The 16,488-nt window shown below is 41.0% G+C and overlaps 1 protein-coding gene across 3 annotated transcripts in view; it reads right to left on the bottom strand.

Annotated features, from left to right (window-relative positions):
• The window catches only part of LOC120297276 (brorin-like), a 241,602-nt gene extending 228,389 nt beyond the window's left edge, over positions 1–13,213 (bottom strand). For 2 of the 3 annotated variants that reach the window (XM_039319716.1, XM_039319714.1), the window contains exons 1-2: positions 12,761–12,942; positions 4,311–5,101 (exon numbers count right to left, since the gene is read on the bottom strand). In XM_039319716.1, coding sequence (XP_039175650.1) covers positions 4,311–5,030 — 720 coding nt within the window. In that variant the 5' untranslated portion in view covers positions 5,031–5,101; positions 12,761–12,942. Of the gene's footprint in view, positions 1–4,310; positions 5,102–12,760; positions 12,943–12,969 lie in introns of those variants that run through there. The other variant, XM_039319715.1, reaches the window with a different exon arrangement.
• Between the last annotated feature and the right edge of the window lie 3,275 nt (positions 13,214–16,488).

Raw genomic sequence — 16,488 nt, 5'->3', positions numbered from 1 at the left:
ATATATTGCATTGTCTCACCTCAATGCTGACTAACTACAGCAGTATTACCCTACCTCCTGAACACATATCAAGCGTTATTTGCAGAAAAGGAATCCTAAAGTCTTGTTTTGTAGGATTAAATAGTGGGCATCACTGGAGATTTTTAAGAGGCTGGACAGTCACTTGTCTGAGATGGCATAGGTCCTCCTGCTTGAGCAGGGAGCTGGATTAGAAGACCTCCAGCTCTATTCTATTCAGTAACTTCTTTATATGTAGTCAAAATCGTAGGGAACAGTTTGGTCATCTTTTAAATTTTTGGGATATTACTGCTGATGTTAGATTGGTCAAAGAATCACAGATCTATTTCTGTTGTTTTATTGTACAAATCAGACACAGACTTCACATCTAATTACTTATCAACACAATTTTTTCTTTACTCAGATTCTTACATATCCTAAGAAACTCAATTCCTGGTAAGCATAGCTAGAGATGATGGAGCCACTTTAACAAAGAGTCCACCTTACACTATATAGTATAGAGATATCCTGATTATTTATATGCATGTTAATCTTATTTATTAAAGCAGATTTTCCACAAAGTTAGAGCAGACAATGAATATGGAAAGAGTGCATAATGAAAGTAAGAAATCTTTATGATAATCTAAATATGGCATCAATAGTCACCGGTTCATACTTGGGCTGGGACACAGTTGACTGGAAAAGATTAGACAAGCAAATAGAGCCAATTATATCTGGTATCTGAAGCCTACTTGATACCATATCATTCCTTGCATAAGGAATTAGAATCTAGAACTTTCTTAAATGTAATTGTCAAAAAATATCCTTATAACTTTCCCCTCTTAAATTCTATTTTTTAGAGTCTAACTTTAAGAGCAGATACTGCCTGTCCACTAATCATTCATTTGGCTGGAGATCAAAGTAAGAATGCTAAGAAACAGTTTGGAAAGTTACACAGATAGTCCTCGACTTATAATCATTCATTTAATGATCAATCAAAGTTACAACAGCACTGAAAAAAATGACTTATGACTAGTTTTCATTTCAACCATGTTATCATCTCTATGGTCAAGTTATTAAAATTCCAGTGCTCGGCAACTGGCATGTATTTATGATGTTTGCAGCATCTTGGGTTTATTTATTTATTTATTTATTTATGAGACTTATATGCCGCTTTAAGTGCAAGCACTCTCTAAGCGGTGTACATCAGTAAGCAATGTATATATATATTTACATTGCCCCCAACAATCTGGGTCCTCATTTTACCTACCCCGGAAGGATGGAAGGCTGAGTCAACCTTGAGCCGGTGAGATTTGAACCGCTGACCTGCTGAACAGTCAGCTAAAGTGGCCTGCAGTACTGCACCCTAACTGCTGCGCCACCTCAGCTCATGTGATCACCATCTGTAATTTCTCTGATTTCTGACAAGCAAAGTTAATGGGAGAAGCCAGATTCACTTAATAACACTATGATTCACTTAGCAACTGTAACAATTCACTTAATAATTATGGCAAAACAGTTTAAAAAGGGGTGCAATTCACTTAACAACTACTTGCTTAGTAATAGAAATTTTGGGCTCAATTGTGGTCATAAATGGAGGACTCCTATACCACACAAAGGATTGTTAAAAACAGTATCACATAAAATGTTTTAAATCTAAACTACTTATTGTGGCACACAAAATGCAAAATTTATCCACATACTAAAAATCTTGATTAAAAATCAATCTATTATATTTTTGATCCATACTCAATAACATAATTTCTATTTCATCAAAGTGAATTACAGAATACAGAATAATAAAGTTGGAAGGGACCTTTCAAATGGAACTTCTGTGCGAGCATGAGTGCCCGCCACTTCCACAGCCTTGTTCTGATCTGGAGTGTTGCCTATTCCTTCCAGCTTAGTGTCATTTGCAAATTAGATGAGTTCTCCTTTTATTCCCTCATCTAAGTCATTTATGAAGATATTGAAGAGTACTGGGCTTAAGACAGAATCTTGTGGTACCTCACTGCTTACTTCCATGTAGACGTAGTACCATTAAGGACTACTTGTTGAGTGTGATTTGTCAGCCAGTTACAAATCCATCTGGTGGTGAAGCTGTCTATCCTTCATTTTTCTAGTTTACCAAGAAGAAAATAATATAAAGTAATCTAATCTAAAGAATCTGAGCATATGCAATTAAAAGAAAATTAAAAACTAACAGTAAAGAAGCACTTTAGCTCCTTATTAGTTATGATAACCATCATCCCAAATAAATAATCCATAGAGAGGGAAAGAAGAAAACCATCAAGGTAGTGATGCATATTAATAAATATGGAGAAATTCATCATACATTTGTCAGTGTAAAGGGGAAGTGATTCAGCAAAGGAACCGCCATCAAAGAAATTAAAACCGGTACTTTTTTCTTTTTTTTTTTACCGTTTGTAACATTTTATTACATTATGGAATAAAATACAAAAATACAAAAGCAAATAGTAGACACAGTGGGGAGGAAAAAGGGGGGGAAATGAGGGGGTGAAGGAAAAATGAAAAGGCACTGACTTCCAACTTCCTCTGTTGCAGTAGAACAGTGGTTCTCAACCTTTTTAATGCCGCGACCACCAACTGGTCGTAAGTCGAGGACTAAACAACCGGTCGTAAGTTGAGGACTGCCCTACCGGTTGTAAGTCGAGGACTTTCCCTGCCCGGGAGCGCCATGCATGCGTGGTGCCGCCCCCTGCGCTGGCTGAGGCATAACTGGCAAGCGGCAGAGACGGAGCAGGCCGACCACTGGCTGGGCCACCAGCTGGCCCAGCCCAAGGGAGGTAAGGCACGCACCGGGCCCCACGTGCGCCAGCAACCCTCCCTGCGCCCGCTGGCCTCCCACCTCCCACCCCTGGCCCTCTTTTACTTACATTTTTAGTAGTTGCTCAGCAGGGAGGGGTGGAAGCTTCCAGACAGTTCGCCTTCGCTGCAGACCACTTGCAGCACTGTTTGCAGAATGGGACTTTTGGCAGGCTCAGCAGGGCAGAGACAGCCTGGACAATTCCTACTGGCTTTTGAAAGCCAATAGAATTAGACTCTATTCAAGAGAGTCTATTCTATTGGCTTTCAAAAGGCAGACTGCGTTGTTTGGCGACCCCCATGAAATGGTCGTTCGACCCCAAATGGGGTCCCGACCCACAGGTTGAGAACCACTGCAGCAGAAGGAAACATTAACAATGAACCTCAACTTTTTACTTTTCCATAATATTATAAACTACCCATTACTATAACAATGAATGAATGTAACCAGTAAAACCCAAATCCTCCCCTCTTTTTAGTCATCAAGTTTTTGACACCTTGCTAAGCACTTGTGGTACTTTAATATTGTTACTTCCTAAAAGTGGTACAATGTGCGAAAAGGTTGAAAAACCCTGCTCTAGACTATTCCAGAATCTCTCTCTAGTATTCCCTATAGTGTTTTATGCAATCCATCTTTTTTACATGTCTGCCATTCCTTGGTTCCATTTCTAACTCTCATTCTTCCATAATTGATCCTTTGCTCCTCAGAGCTTAGCAGTTTCTCTCCTTGCTGCAATTTACCAAAGACTGATCATTCCATTCCAATTCTCTACAAATAAATTATACTTTTCCAGTATTAAATAATGTAATTACCCAAGAACCTAAGTTTAACCTAAAAATATGTTTCTGACTAAGCCCCAAATTGAAATTAATCAGTATGCCTGCAACTATAAACTACATTTTTTTTGATAATTAAAATACTGTCTCTCTAGGAAGATTTACCAGTTATAAATGCTAAATTTGATTATATTTCCCATGTTCTCTCACTTTAATGTTAGCATTATACTACAAACCCCATAATAAGTGTGATACAAATTATAAAAGTCTGTCATCTCATTTATGAAGAAAATGATAAATAAATCAAAATAATGAGTTACTTAAATACATTTTTCCACAAAAAATAGTTGTGGAATACTTGTAGAATTTCTAGAATAAGTAAAAATTATTCTACCAGAGCAATATATTTTAATACCTGTAAAACATATTCTGATAACATAAAGCATCGATGCTACTATGAATGACATATCTAGAATTATGCGACTTCAGTAACTGGTAGTGTATAAAATCAAGTATTTGAAACTGATCACAGCCTTCCTTGTTAAATATATTATTTCATTTAACATTGTAGGTTCTCTTTCTAGTACTTAAAATGCAAAAAGATAAGGATATGATAATAACCTCACAATTGAGAATACACAAATCAACAGGAAGATCAGATCAACAATGAATGAACAACCTCTAATTCATCAGAATCAGTGTTGCCTTACCATGAATTCTTCCAGTGTCCGATAGATTTTCCCACGGAAATCACAATAATTTTTATGTTCTTTGCACTGTGGACAGCATTGAGTAGTGTCAACATGAATACAGCGAGGATGGAGTCTAGGGCATTCTGGTTGAATGCACAACGGGCCTTCTTCAGTACAGAGACAAGGGCATGCAGAGGGTCCTGGAGTAAACCTCTCTCCAATTGCATAAACAAAGCCACTCTCATCCACACAGCCTTTTCCACGGTAGTCTGGATAAATATATTCCTCTGCGGGTTCGGATGTAGTGTCAGCAATAATATCAAAGAGGGAGAAATCTTCAGCAGCAGGAAGTTCCTCTTGAATACCTTTGATCTGATTATGAGTTTCGAGGTTCCCAAATTTATTATTTGTTGCTTGAATATTCATAACCTGTTTTTGCTTTGTCCAAGATTCTTTATTAGAGTAATTTCTGTTGCCTTTGTTTTTCCAGTCCCTAGTGCCTTCTTCTCTTCCATTCATAGTCATTTCATTCATTTTCCCTGGTCCATGATTCTGTCTTTCCTGGGCTAATGATTGATATTTTTTTTCCTCACTTGTTTTTATCTCCTGCTTGTCTTGAGCCTTGGATAGTTTTTGCAATGGTGTAGTAGAATTACACAGAGCAACCATCAGGCAGCATGTCACAAGAAGAGAACTAGAAAAAGCCCCAATTGCCATTGCAGTATTAATGGGCATCATCTAAGGCATCTCAGATGGACAAAACATATTTCATTCAAATCAAAGGATGTCGGCCAGTCAATACACAGTCCCTGGGAAGAGATGAGTTAGAATACTTCAAATAATTCTGCATTTTTATATAGAAAACAGTATATATAGTCTTTATCCAGTATGTGTAAAAATGAAAAGCAGGCCAAGAAAAACAATTTCTTAGAGATTCAGTTTCAAATTACAGCATAATTCTGGACTTGTGGAACACTCCTGAACAGACTGATGCTTTTCAACTTCAATTTCCCAATCTCAGAGTAGAATAAGAATCTACATCACTTAAGCAGCTAACTAAATTACTTTTAAAAAAGAAATAGGATGAGAAATTTGCCCTTTTAGTAATTATAAATTGCTGGGGAAGAAAATCAATATAATGCTTAGATGTCAATACAAAAAAATTAAAAACTACAGTGAGTGAAGAGGAAGTTGGGAAGAGGAAGGGGTAGAATTATTTCACAACAGTAATAAATTCTAACCAAGATAATGAGTTTACCTTTAAAATATTGGTTTTATTGTATGTATGTATGTGTGTGTGCACGTGTATGTTTGAGGGGGGGGAAGTAATCATTGCTTTTTTGCAAATTGTACATAAACGAAAAAAGAACAGAATTATCCAGAACATAGAACAATGTAGACATGTACTATAAATTCATCAATATCTCTGCTTGAGCATGTCTCTCTGCTAGTCAATGAGCAAAATTATTATTTTATTTGATATATATTTCACCCCACTATTCCTTGGTTCAAAAAGCATGTCTCTTTCTTGTAATAACCAATTATCTCAATAGATATTTTTAATAAATACCCATCTATAGGCTTATTCACTATTTTACATGATAGACGGGGCGTTGTCTTACCTGAATGTCTTTTCTCAGCATGACGATGGAGAATCCACCAATGGGTTTTGCTTGTCTTCTGCCCGTAGACTAAGTCAGCCAATTTTGCTCCACCTCTTCCTGGGACCTCCCTTCCCCAGTTCTCGACTAAGGTGAAAGTTGCTGATTATGATTCCGTTTGTTGGGTCAATCCTCTTCCCTGCACAGGACCTGACTGGCCCTAAGGGTGGGAGTGGATTCTCCATCGTCATGCTGAGAAAAGGTGTTCAGGTAAGACAGCGCCCCTTCTTTAGCATGACGAGTGGAGAATCCATCAATGGGACATACCAAAGCCTCATTCTCCCTGCGGGTGGGAAGCAGTATGGGCCTGTGTCCCACTTTCTGATACTACACACTGGAGGACCCTCCTGCCAAATGAGGCCTCTGCAGATGTGAACACTACACTAACTTGTAGTGTCTTATGAAGGGAGAAGATGATGCCCACGTCACCGCCCTACATATTTCCTCAATCAGTGCCTGAGTCGCTCACGCTGCTCAAGTGGCAGCACTGCAAGTGGAGTGTGCGGTGATTTGTCTGGGGACTACTAGTGACTGTCCCTGGTATGCCACTGCTATACACTTCCTGATCCATCTACCGATTGTGGATGTTGTGATTTTTTGATCTCTTGTGTGTGAGTGAAAGGAAACGAACAGGGCCTCCGATTTGTGGAAGGGTGCTGTTCGCTTAATGTATTGCCTTAGGGCCCTGCAAATGTCCAATTGTGCTCCAATTCATGGGAAAGTTGAGGGCAAAAATCTGGTAGCACCATCTCCTGTGTTCTGTGAAACAGGGAGTTAACCTTGGGAACAAAGGAGGGGTCCAAGCGTAGGACCACCCTGTCCATGTGGAAGGTACAGAGATCCTCTCTAACTGATAGTGATCTATTGTTGCCCTGTTCAGAGAATATGCCTGTTGATTTGCCTTTCCTGATATGTGCTCTGTCCTGAGGGAGGCTAGGTTGTTTTCGGCCGAGGTTCTCAGAAATTTGGCCTCGGTCATGAGGGCCCTGGACCGCGTGCCCCCATCGGTTGACATGCCACATTGTCCGTGAACACTAAGACGTGTTGATCCGCCACTGCATTGTGAAATTGACAGAGGGCCAGATGAATGGCTCTGAGCTCCAACCAGTTTATGTTGTTTTTAGATCCTCCTTTGATCATTGGCCCTGTGCCAATTTGGATTGTAGATGTGCTCCCCAACCGAATAGGCTGGCGTCTGGGGTCAGGGTAACTCAGACGGTCTCCTTGAACATGTGTCTCCTTGTCATCGCTGGGGACAACCACCACTTTAGCGAATTCAGGACTCCTGGTGGCACTTTTACCCTTCGGTTGGAGGTGCCGGTTCCCTCTTTCTGGAATGGGAGTAGGAACCATTGCAAGTCTCTGGAGTATAGCCGTGCCCACGGCACGATCACTATGCATGATATCATCTTTCATAGTAAGCTGGAGAGCATGGCCAGTGTGGTGGTCCGCCTTCTTCGGATTAGCCTGACCAGGGTTCGAATGCTGTTCCTGCATTCTCGAAAGAGGTAGACCTCGCATCTTAGCATGTCTATCACTGCTCCCAAATGAAGGAGATGGGTCGATGGGACCATTTGACTCTTCTGAAAGTTTATTGAGAACCCATGGGCCTGAAGAACCTTTAGTGTCAGTGTTAGATCGGACTATGCCACTTGGATTGATGAGGAAAGGATGAGAATGTCGTCCAGGTAGCACTGGATGCACACTGGAGTTGTCTGCAGGTGTCCCTAAGGGTCACCAAAACCTTTGTGAAAACTCTGGGAGCCAAGGACAGGCTGAAGGAAAGGGCTCTGTATTAAAAATGCTGCCCTGCGAAGCAGAACCTGAGAAACCTTCAGTGTTCCAGCAGGATTGGGATGTGAAGGTAGGCCTCCTTCAGATCTATGGATGTCAGGAAATCTCCCTTTCTGACGCTTGCTAATATTGACTGAAGGGTCTGCATCTTGAACCTCCTGTATGCCAGGTGGGTGTTTAGATTTTTTAGATCTAGAATTGCTCTCCACCACCACCCCGAACTCTTTGGGAGTAAAAATAATATGGAGTAGAACCCCTGTCCCTGTTGCTCCTTCTGCACTGGCTCTATTGCCTGGATGTCCAGTAGGTGCAGGATGGCCTCCCTGAGGAGTCTCCTTTTGGTTGGATCCCTTGACAGCGGACAAGGAATGAATCGGTTTGGGGGTTTGGAGATGAATTCCAGTGAGAGGCCGAATCTGACAGTGTTTAAGATCCAAAGGTCCATGGTGGTGGCCTGCCATTTGTGTGTGAAGAGGGCCAGCCTGCCACCAATGAGAGAGTCCTCCCCACTGTCACTTGGATTTGCGAAAAGGATGACCCCCCCCCCCACTCCACGAAAGGGCCGCTTTGACTGGAATTGTTGCCTAAATCTCTCTCTGCTGCTTGTTCTATTGCCATCAGTCTGAACTGGGCTGAAAGAGTTCTGCTCTGGGCCTGCCTCAAATCGAAAAGACGGCCTGCAAGGGTAGGAAGAGACACTCCTTTCCGTTCTTTTTGACTGGTGGGCCAACACCTTGCGTTTATCCTTGTTTTCTATCAGAAAAGGATAAGGGCCTCAACAAAAAGCTTGCTGCCCTTGTGGGGTGCTGCTGCCAACCGCCACTTTGCTTTAATGTCAGCTCGCCACTGTTGGAGCCACAGCAGCCTACGTGCAGCTGTGTTGTATGCTATTGTCCTTGCAGAATAGTTCGCAAGGATGAATCTGCCAAGAATTTTATTTATTTATTTATTTATTTATTTATTTACGAGACTTATATACCGCTTTAAGTGCAAGCACTCTCTAAGCGGTGTACACCAGTAAGCAATGTATATATATATTTACATTGCCCCCAACAATCTGGGTCCTCATTTTACCTACCCCGGAAGGATGGAAGCCTGAGTCAACCTTGAGCCGGTGAGATTTGAACCGCTGACCTGCTGAACACAGTCAGCTAAAGTGGCCTTCCACTGCCGCCACTAACCTTCTCAAGTCCTGGTGGGTTCTCTCCTCTGAGGAGGTTCTCTCCTGGAGTTGGCGGAGCCAGAGTAACGCAGTCCTAGCAAAAAAGGAATTAGAAATATCTGCCTTGATTGCCCACACTGAGGCTTGGTGTGTCCTGTGGAAGGTGAGATCCGCCTTCTTATCCTCTGACTTCAGGGCCTCTGCTGCATCTCCAGTTACTATGGATGGGGAGAAAAGCGCGACTAGAGGCTCATCCACTATCGGAACTTCTATCATTTCCGACAAGGCAGGATCTATGTTGAACAGCTTCTTGTCTGTTCCCCTCATCAGTAGGAAAGATCCCAGAGCCCTCATATTATTCTGAATTGAATAAAAAAGAGGGGGGGCAGGAAATAAATTGTTTTGTGTAGGTAGGTTGGGAAAACACCCTGTCGTTTGTGACCTGACTAGCTGAAAGTCCCTCTTGAGGCATCAAGGGTCTCTCAATTTTGGCCGTGCTGCTGGCCTTCTGAAGCAGGGACTTGAATAGAGTGGGATTAAATAGACCCATGAACGGTGGGGGGTCTGGGATATGTCATCATCCTCTGACAGTCCCTGGTCTGTCTGTTCATGATCCTTGGCAGGAGACCTCCTGCCTCTGGAAGATCGAGAAGGAATAATTGAATCCTGGTATACTGAGGCTTCCTCTTGAAAGAGATGGGAACAACCTCTTGAAGTTACAGATCCGGCCCTGGAACAATGATGTCTTGAAGAGGCCATAGCCTGAGTGACGGCCTGTGGTATCAAAGATTGTAAGTGTACCGATGACAAGGTTCCTTGGTTATCTGAGGTGCGAGGACCTGTCTCCATCCCTGGGCCATCGGACCTTTTGCTAAGGGGGGATTCAATTGCCTGTATTGCATCAGCCTCTGTTTCCAGAGGTTCCTGACTAGGTTTTATCGGGCCAAATATTTCCTCCTCTTTGTAAGTAGATGGAACTAGACCATCCTCTGCTGTGACTTGCCTCCTTTCAGCCCTAGAAAACTGTTTTTCCAGGGCCTGGTGTCTATGCTTGGCCTCCTTATCCACTGCCTTAGAAGGTCTCTTGCCAGAAATTGCTCTGGCTCTGATTCTGCCCACCGCCTCCTGGTTAGATGACCTTGGCCTTTTGCACCCAGGAGGGCTGATGGAAGAATCCTGTGGTGATTGGGCAGTGTCTGTGTCTGCCATTGGCAGAAAAGAGCTATCCCAGCTCAAGAACTGGGAGAAATCTCAATACGAGGCCCTGTGCAGGTTTAGGTCAGTGAACAATTGGATTCTGACCTTTTCCTGTGTCTGTCTCCCCTTTCCTTCTATAAAGAGGTATTAGCTTGATTGAATTGATTTCTTTGATTTTGATTTTTTTAATTATTTTTTTATTTAAAAGGCGTGTCTAAGAAAGTAGATGCTGCTTTGTGAATTGTCCTGAGCAAAAAGAGAAAGGGGCGAGCGATTCGAATGCTGCTCTCCCTTCCCTGCTCTGCAAACATGTGGAGGTAAGATGGCGACTGAGATTCTTCTGATTGCTCTCCGTGGCTCAGCTGTTTATCAGAGAGGCTGGCAAAACTCGATCTGCACCCACCTATTGGCTGGGCTCCCAGAAAAAGGCTGCGCGGTGAAATTAAACACTCCGCTGGCTAGTGAAGCGCTGAGGAAAACTGCGGGAGTCCCCTTGCTCTCCATGGCTCAGCTGATCTCCGGGGGAAGCCCTATGAGCCGTATAATTCTCTGAGACTCAGCTGGCTTCAGGGAAGACCGTGAAATTCTATTAGTTCCCCGTGGCTCAAAAAAACTTTCGGAAAAGCCTTGGGAGATCTAATAGCATTTGCGGATCAGCTGGCTTGTGGAAAATAAGTGGCTGGAAAAAAAAACTTAGCTGCTCCTCTGAGAGAAACCCAAGCAATCTCTATAGAGGGAGGGGGGTGCTGGGGGTATAGAAACAGCCTTCCCCTCGCCCTGGGACTCGCTCGCTGCTCGAGGAAAAATGGCGCCCCGGCTCTTTGTTCTGCCCGACGATCGTCTGGTTTTAAGAGCCTCACAGCAGCGCTGCAATCATCCAGCGAAGGGAATAAACGGCCATTCGTCCTTTGCTCCCTCCCCCTCCCCTCGAAAATGAATTAAAATGAATTAAAAATAGGACCTGATTCAAAGGAATTACTTCTGGAGCCAGATAATTCTATCTGCAAGGCTGAGACTAAGTCGAGAACTGGGGAAGGGAGGTCCCAGGAAGAGGCGGAGCAAAATTGGCTGACTTAAGTCTATGGGCAGAAGACAAGCAAAACCCATTGGTGGATTCTCCACTCATCATGCTGGAGAATGAACAATTCTACACAATTTCAAAATGTTCTCCTCAAAAACTCATTGTATGTTTTAAAATATATATATACTCAAAAATAATCATTTGAATCAATATTGACAATATTTTCTGCTCTATATTGCTGAACCTTATGCTATAGATTCTCAATGGACATTTAAGTTAATAAAGATTTTTTTAAAAAAAATCCATAAAAACCTTTTATTACAGAAAAATCCTATTGTCTAACATTCAAAAAAAAAGGAAGCAAACCTTATTACATATAAACAGATGCTGAGAAAAGGCAAGGAATCATTTTAAATAATCATAATAAATAGTATTACATTTAAGAATCTTATCTTCAATTTCTAAATTTCAGCATTATGTAGTATTGTGTGCTCAGAAATTAAACCTGTAGTTCCATAAACTTATTCCTTAAGCAATTTTATGCAAAAACAAAAGCTTAAAAGACAAAAATGTTTACTGCGGTGTGTAAACAGTTCCATATCTTGATGAAGTAAGTTCCATTGAGTCTTTCTTTTCAACAAATCTTTCAAATTGAGGTACTCAACTTTTCAAAGGTGAGAGGGTGTTGAGGAGAGATACCTTAGGGAAATTAAAGAGGAACATTCATGGAGTTGACTCTAAAATACTCCCCAGAATATGTTGTTCTTCCTAAATTTTGCACCTAAACATTGAAATAATCCATCAGATTTGATGGAAGATGAAACACTGCAATATATACAAGAGCACACAAGACTATAAAAAGCAACCACTTTGTTGAAGTTATTTAACATATGGAATATTATACACGGACTAGCAAAATACATTAATATTTCACTTAGATTAGTAAAACACACAAAAAATAAATGTTAAAAAGATCTATGTTCAAATACCAATGTCTAGGCCATTTGATGAAGTTAAATCTGGCTTTTGCAAGTGTCTGAGGAAATGAGATGTGTTTCTCAAAAGCTTATGCCTTGTAATAAAATGTGTTGTTCTGGAAAGGCTTTACCAGACTTCTTCTGATTTTTATCTGAGAACTAGGTACTGTATGTTGAATTTCATTATGATAAAAACAGGATAGAAAATCTAGCAAATAATATAAATCAAATGTTCATTATCTTACTCTCCGTGAAGAGTCCCCCCTCCATTTTGTATTCATCTTCATTATAAAGCACAATCGACAAGGCAATTATTTAAAAAAAAAACACAACCAAATACCTATTTCAAGGAAGCTTGGTGGTGAGCTAACAGACAGAGCCAAGGATAAGATGGAAAAACAATATGTATCAATGCAGTTACACGGATTGCACCTTAACGTAAATCAATTAAAGGAAATAACTGCCTATGATAGCCTTGCAGCAATAAGCTCCTTGGTTAAGCTTAGAGCTTTGCCTCAATCGCTGCACAAATACAACACACATAGACTAACTTTCTCGCTACCCTCCACCCCCTCCCCCCGAGTCCCCAATGCAAAAGTTCCCGCTGCTGCTGGGGCCCCAAAGGACAAGAAGAGCTCTTCCTCTCTTCACCTTACATTGCATAGCCTTTGCTAGGCAGATTTTTTCCTTCCCTTCATTCCAGACCGGTCAGCGATTGCTCCTCGGCTAGGGAAAGCAAGCAGCTCGCCTTTTGTCTCCCATCCTCCGTCCGGAAGGCAGAAAATCAGACCGGCGACTAAGGCCGCCACTCCCGCCCACTGCCCACTTCTCTTCGTTTAAGAAGTGAAGCCTCAACCCCAGTTACCCGAGCGCAAAGATGGGCTCCTCCCTGGCGTTTCACAATGCGATTTTCTCGGAGCACGCTTGTCCCCTCCTTCCTCGATCCGCGTAAAGGTAGCCTGAAGAGCACTTTCCTTCGCTTTGAATGGCTCCGTCCGTTTCGCAGTCGCTTGCCCGACGTCCGGAATTGCCGCCTGCTCTCGAAACGTAATTTGTTGCCCCATGGAAGAGTGATTTGCTAGGGTTGCCAGGGGTGAGAGAGCGCTTGCAAAAATGATGCCCGCAAACAGGCTTCGAGCTGCAATCACTGTGAGTTCTTTGTCGCCTGCTCTAGTTCCCGCTTTCGTGGCGGGAGAAGGTTTATTTCTGGCCGGGGATTGATGGCGATGATGAAATCGCCGTCTAATTTATACAGCGCTTTGCACATTAGATATGACGAGCAGAAGGAAATGTGAGAAACGCGGGAGCGCGGACAATGGCGTTTCTTTTTTAAAAAAAAAAACAAGTTTTATTGATTTTTTTTGTTTTTACAACAAGGTGCTTGAGAAACAACGTGGTGATAGGGTACTCAATCATCCAAAAACAAAATCATACATATATAACTCAGGTTAAATCATTAGGAACTCCCTATTTCCCTCAAATAATACAATATATTCAAATTAATGTATTTTTCAATAAAATTCAATCAATCAGAACAATCATCAATAACATTTCATCTGTATAAATCCAAATTCTGTTTTTAAGCTTTACTATTTACAATTCCCATATTCCAATTTGGCTTTTAAATAAACATATTAATACTTCAGGTGTCCCTCCTTTCCCTTTTTCCTTAGCATAATCCTTATCTATAAAATACACATATTATTTCAACCATAACATTCTTATATTTTCTATTTGGGAGTATATATAACAGCTTCTAATGGTAAATTATATAAGAATAATTATGAATTATTATGGGCAAAAGTACAAAAGGATCTAAATGATTGGAAAAAGTTGCAATAGTCGTTGTTGGGGAGAATATCAGTGGTAAAAACGAATGTTCTACTCTTGTGGAAAAATAAAGCCTTAAAAAAATAAAGGGCTTTTACGAAATTCGGAAGGTGAAAGAGAGATTTTATTTTTGCGCAAAAAGGTTCAGAAGTGACTTAACAATCAGCAAATTTCTGAACAAGGGGGAGGGTCTAAACTAAAGCTTTATAGGTTTCTTTTTCTCAGGAACAAAGGAAGCATAGATGGAATCTTACATTGTATATGGAATCTACTTTGTGTAACATTCAGATAGTTTCTCACACGTTAGGTCCATTTCTCATGGAATACAATGAAGGCAGTTTTTACTTTTATACAATGTTTCTAAATATGCATTAGGTCATTCACGTACTGTTAATACAGCTTTTGGCTAACACAGCTTTCTTTCAGAGATTATGCAGATACATGATTTTTGCTTTTAGTGATTTTTCATTATTATTATTATTATTTTACTTTATTCTTCTTTATTCTATGTTATTCTATTTCTTTCCCACTTTACTCCCCCCTTTTGGAAGTTTTCCAGCTTAAACTTCCATTATTCTACCTCTGATTCCGGATTTCCTGAAGGTACCATTTTATATTCCCATAAGGCTAACGTTGTTTCATGTTTTGCTGTTAATTGGGCTGTACTTTCTGAGATCCTCCGAATCATGGCTATAAGACAGGGGATCAAGCAAGGAATTAAAATACACCCTAGAATTAACAAAACTTGCAGGCCTACAAACCTTCATAGTCATAGCAGCCTTGTTAATTCCAAGATCCATAGCAGTGGTCTCATTGGTTCCAGACCACCAGTTACCATCTTCCCATGTCCCTATGCATAGGAGGTCACCTACTGCTACACAAGATTCTGTTTTGTTTCTTGAGTAACATACATGTCCTACCAAGTTGGACCACCACCATCTTTCCCACTTGTATAGGTTAAATTATTATTTTTAGACATTTCTAGTACCTTGGTATAATTTAACTCTTTTGCCTCCCACGGCCACCTTTCTCCCATGTTTGTTCCACCACACACAAAACAGTTAGACACGCCTAAAGTATGGGCAATGTCTTCTGCTAACTTAACAAAGGTATTGGTTACATGTCTGGATACTTCAGGAATATGTAGGCTCTCCATTTCCTCATAATATGACCAAAATAATGATTTTTGTTCTGGTCTTTTGGTTGCAGTTATAATTTTGACTTCTATTTCTGACATTGGGTCATAGCCATTTGTATCTATTCCTATCCCAAACATCCATTTCTTACTTTCCCACCTATTTTGTTCTAGGAACCAACTGCCATTCTTGACTGCGAGAGTCACCAAATTACAGTTATCCGTTCCACAGGAATTTGCTTTTGTTTCATTCTTTTCAAACAAGATGTGGTCTATCTCTTTTGGGTCTTGGGTATGCCACTTAATACATGACCACCACTTACATTTGACCGCACGTCCATCTGATGGGCACAAGTACTTATGTTTTGGGATAAAGTTGTGAATATTACTGATCCCTCCGCAACCATATGTGGAGTCCAATAATTAGCTGCTTTGCAAACATCAAAGGTGACGCTAAAACTGGAGTTTGGATTGGATTTCCATTGGGAGATCCCTAAGAGTGCCTGGTCCTTATAGCTAGTTCTTGTTCTATGTGTTTTGATTTGTAAGGCCTAATGATCAGGATCAGACTTCGGGTTATAACACTGATATTGGACACCTTTTCTACAAAATTTATATGTAGTTCTATTGTATGTACAAGAGTCAGGAGAACTATCTTGACACCCTTCTGGTTTAACTGTATGGTAAATCAAAGTCTTGGTTATCTGGTTTCCTTGTTTTGTAGTTTTGATACAGTTTTGACAACCTTGGTTTCCCTGTGTTTCTGCTCTTTCTTGGTGTGTGCTACTCTATAATTCTTTATTAGAGGGTTTCTGCATTATGACCTCTCATGTAGCCATTGTACTGATTTGTGTAGGAATGTGTGTGCATATTAAATAATTAACAAATATTATGAGCTGTAGAATCCTCATATCTTCCACCGTGCGTAGAGAGACAGCTTCCTGGGGTGTCTCAGCAAGGTTGTTGATCACACCGTGTCTTGGGAACCCGTTGCTGTATTTCTTGTAAATTTCAACACCAAAGGCTTGTCAGTCTTGTCCACCTTGTAGGTCACCAGATCTGCAGCTGCAGCTGCTTTCACTCTACTCCAGTGGATCCAAGATTTTCCTTCCAGCGTTTTCACTGCCAAAGGAGAACACATGACAACAGTATACGGTCCTTTCCATCTTGGGCACAAGGGATCTGATTTCCAGTGCTTTACCCACACTCTATCTCCTGGCTTAACTAGGCAACTGTGCTGACTCAACAGTAGAAGTGTGAGAAACTATTGCGTAACCAGAGTATCTATATCCTTTATCCATAAAGCTAGAACCATCAGTAAACCATTGATAGTCTGGATTATGCAAGGGTTGGTCTGTAAGGTCAGGTCTGCAAGAATATTGTAGTTCTATTGTTTGCATGCAGTCATGAACAGGTTTG

This window comes from Crotalus tigris, unplaced genomic scaffold, assembly GCF_016545835.1.
Source record: "Crotalus tigris isolate CLP2741 ecotype Arizona unplaced genomic scaffold, ASM1654583v1 scf7180000023612.410070, whole genome shotgun sequence".
In the NCBI taxonomy this organism is placed as follows: domain Eukaryota; kingdom Metazoa; phylum Chordata; class Lepidosauria; order Squamata; family Viperidae; genus Crotalus; species Crotalus tigris.
This window is presented reverse-complemented; position numbering and strand designations above follow the sequence as displayed.